Source organism: Trichophyton rubrum (assembly GCF_000151425.1).
Source record: "Trichophyton rubrum CBS 118892 genomic scaffold supercont2.3, whole genome shotgun sequence".
In the NCBI taxonomy this organism is placed as follows: Eukaryota; Fungi; Ascomycota; class Eurotiomycetes; order Onygenales; family Arthrodermataceae; genus Trichophyton; species Trichophyton rubrum.
In genome coordinates this window covers 1,189,744-1,192,980 of record NW_003456426.1, presented here as the reverse complement: position 1 = coordinate 1,192,980, position 3,237 = coordinate 1,189,744, and the positions used below count along the sequence as shown (strand labels likewise).

The 3,237-nt window shown below is 55.1% G+C and overlaps 1 protein-coding gene across 1 annotated transcript; it reads left to right on the top strand.

The window, feature by feature from the left end:
• Positions 1–70: 70 nt before the first annotated feature.
• TERG_03172 (uncharacterized protein) lies at positions 71–1,921 on the top strand (the record flags this gene model as incomplete). Its single annotated transcript, XM_003236074.1, has 2 exons — positions 71–146; positions 210–1,921. The coding sequence occupies 2 exons, from the start codon at positions 71–73 to the stop codon at positions 1,919–1,921; spliced, it is 1,788 nt and encodes a 595-aa protein (XP_003236122.1).
• Between the last annotated feature and the right edge of the window lie 1,316 nt (positions 1,922–3,237).

The window sequence follows — 3,237 nt, the reverse complement described above, 5'->3', positions numbered from 1 at the left end:
CACCTCTCGATCTTCCCCCCCCCCCCCTGCTTCCTCCAGCAAAGCAGCGACCGAAAGAAACACCGCCATCATGCTCGACCAGTACACCTACATCTTCGCCATTGGCACCATGTTTGCCATGCTTGACGCCTTCAACAACGGCGCCAGTAAGTATCCCCGTAGCAACAGATCTAATCCTCAAAGACAGCGATGATGACTGACTGGGATAGACGACGTGGCAAACTCGTGGGCGACCAGTGTCTCCTCGCGCTCCATCACCTACCGCCAGGCGATGATCTTCGGCACCATCTTCGAGCTGCTCGGAGCCATCACCGTCGGCGCCCGCACGGCAGAGACCATCAAGAACGGCATCATCCCCAACTCCGCCTTCCAGGGCAACGCCGGCGTCCAGATGCTCGCCTTCACCATCGCCCTCGTCGGCGCCTCCTCCTGGGTCATGTGGTGTACTCGCAACTCCGCCCACGTCTCCTCGACCTACTCGCTCATCTCCTCCGTTGCCGGTGTTGGCGTGGCCACCGTTGGCGCATCCAAGGTCCAGTGGGGATGGAACAACGGCAAGGGACTCGGTGCCATCTTCGCCGGCCTGGGAATGGCGCCCGCCATCTCGGCTGGCTTCGCTGCCTCCATCTTCATGCTCATCAAGCTGGTCGTCCACATGCGCAAGGACCCCGTGCCCTGGGCCGTCTACACCTCGCCCTTCTTCTTCCTGATTGCCGGAACCATCTGTACCCTCTCCATCGTGTACAAGGGATCCCCCAATCTCGGCCTCGGCAAGAAGCCCGCCTGGTACATTGCTGCCGTCACCATGGGAACCGCCGGCGGCGTCTGCCTGCTCGCTGCTCTCTTCTTCGTCCCCTATGTCCACGCCAAGGTCATCAAGAAGGACGCCTCCGTCCGGTGGTATCATGCCTTCATGGGCCCCCTCCTCTTCAAGCGTGCTCCCGTCGCCCCCGCTGACCGTGCCGCCGTCCCCAACTATGCCGTCGTCCAGCACGACCCCGAGCTCGATGAGACCCCCGCCGGCGGCGATGCCATGGCCAAGGCTGAGAACGGCACCAGCACCCCCGACGACAAGGAACAGAAGCTCGCCTCCATCGACGCTCCTCCGCTCACCCAGAAGGAACTCAACGCCCAGGGCGACGCCCGTCTCAACGCCAAGCTCCGCAAGAAGCGTGGTCCTCTCGGCTGGGCTCTTCGCACTCTGCACGACAACCCCATGGGCCCCGGCCAGATCTATGAGATCCACAACATAAAAATCATCCTCAAGCGCATCCCAGCCACCATCGTCGCTGGTCTCCTGTACGGTATGCACTACGACATCCACGCCGCCCAGACTGGTATCGCCGGGACCCCTGAGGGCTCCCGCATGGCTCGTGTCTATGACGCTGCCGAGAAGTACCCCAACGAAGTCGAGCACACCTACTCCTTCGTCCAGGTCCTGACTGCCTGTACCGCCTCTTTCGCCCACGGAGCCAACGATATCGGAAACTCTGTCGGCCCCTGGGCTGTCATCTACGGTGCCTGGTCCACCGGTGATGCCGCCAAGGCCAAGGCCCCCGTCCCCGTCTGGCAGCTCGCTGTTCTCGCCCTCACCATCTCCCTCGGTCTCATCACCTACGGCTACAACATCATGAAGGTCATGGGCAACAAGCTCACCTACCACTCCCCATCCCGTGGCTCCTCCATGGAAATGGGTGCCGCTATCTGTGTCCTCGTCTTCTCCCAGTACTCCCTGCCCGTCTCCACTAGTATGTGCATCACCGGTGCCACCGTCGGCGTCGGTCTCTGCAACGGCACCTTCAGAGCCGTCAACTGGCAGCGAGTAGGCCTCTTGCTGCTTGCCTGGGTCATGACCATCCCCATTGCTGGAACCATCGGTGGTGTCCTCATGGGTCTCTTCCTTAACGCCCCTCACTTCTAAACGCCCTCTACCTCCTTTTCTCTCCCTCTCTTTATTTCCCTTGTATTTTCATTTGCATCTTTTTCTTCATCTTTTCTCAACTGGCTTGATGACTTGACTCGTTGCGCGCCCGACCCATCCGGACATCTCATCTGAAATTTTTCCCAACCGCTTTTCCTTTCTCATCTTGTAATAAAAACGCCCTGAACGCAACCCGTCATAAGATACCACCTCTACCTAACCTACCATTATCTAATAAAAAATCAAACGATTCTTCTCTGATCAGTCTTAAGTCTTTTTCTCTATACTTCGTCAGTATCATGCATGTCTTCAGTGTAACAAGCTTCGTACTCGCCTATTTCACCCATAAAGCCAAGCCACCCAACACCGCAAATCACACTGCATCAAGATATCAGACACAAACATCGAAGTACCCGTTTTTGCAACCTCCGCATCTCGGGTAAGATAGTGGAGCGCAGAATGCAAAGTAAACAGTCCCCTGCCAGCTCATAACGCATCTTGCATGCATAAGTTTCGGCTTCGTCTCCATGCTGCATTCCCACTCTTTTCCCGCCCCTCTTACCCGCCATGCCTGTCCCTGCGCCCTACTTAAGTTGCCAAAAAAAAAAAAAAGTCAACTTAAACTTTTATTCCCTTTCTCTTGTCATTCTCGCTTTCCTGCAAAACAGGGTATATGTGCACGCGACGACCACTGGTCTGCCATGGACGTATTTTGGTACGCACCGGTTCGTTCGTGTCCATTTCGGTAGTTCGGTTGGGACATGGTGGTTGGCGCGGTAAGCGAGAAATCACTTCCCCCCCTGCCCCTGGCTCGCTTTTGTCTAAACTAGGCGTTGGTATGATGTGTCCTCGTTTCGGTTTGGTTGCCCTTACGCTAAGGGGGTGTGTGTATCTGCGTTCGTGAGGTTGAAGGAGATTGTATCTGGGGATTGATGATGTCCGCCTCCGTCAAGGCGGAGAGAGTGATGTCGAAATAAACTTGGGCTTGTCACGTTGATCTTCCGTTAAAGCGGGGCAAGATGAAAAGTTATTAGTTATATGCTTAGTCATCGTGCGGAAGTATTGTTACTTTTCTATCTCTATGTAGGACAAAGCATGAGGGCGAATATATATTTGATAAATGTACTCGTTAAGAAATACAAGAGATGTCTGTATTCCTGGGAAAATATGAAGATGCATGTATTACACTGACAGGCTAAGCCCTACTCCCTTTTAGCCTATGTTATATTCTGGTGTACTTTGGGCGAAGTTCACCTACGTGACCTATCGATATCTCTGTGTTAGTATGGGCATGCCACAATCCCCCAGTGTAATTA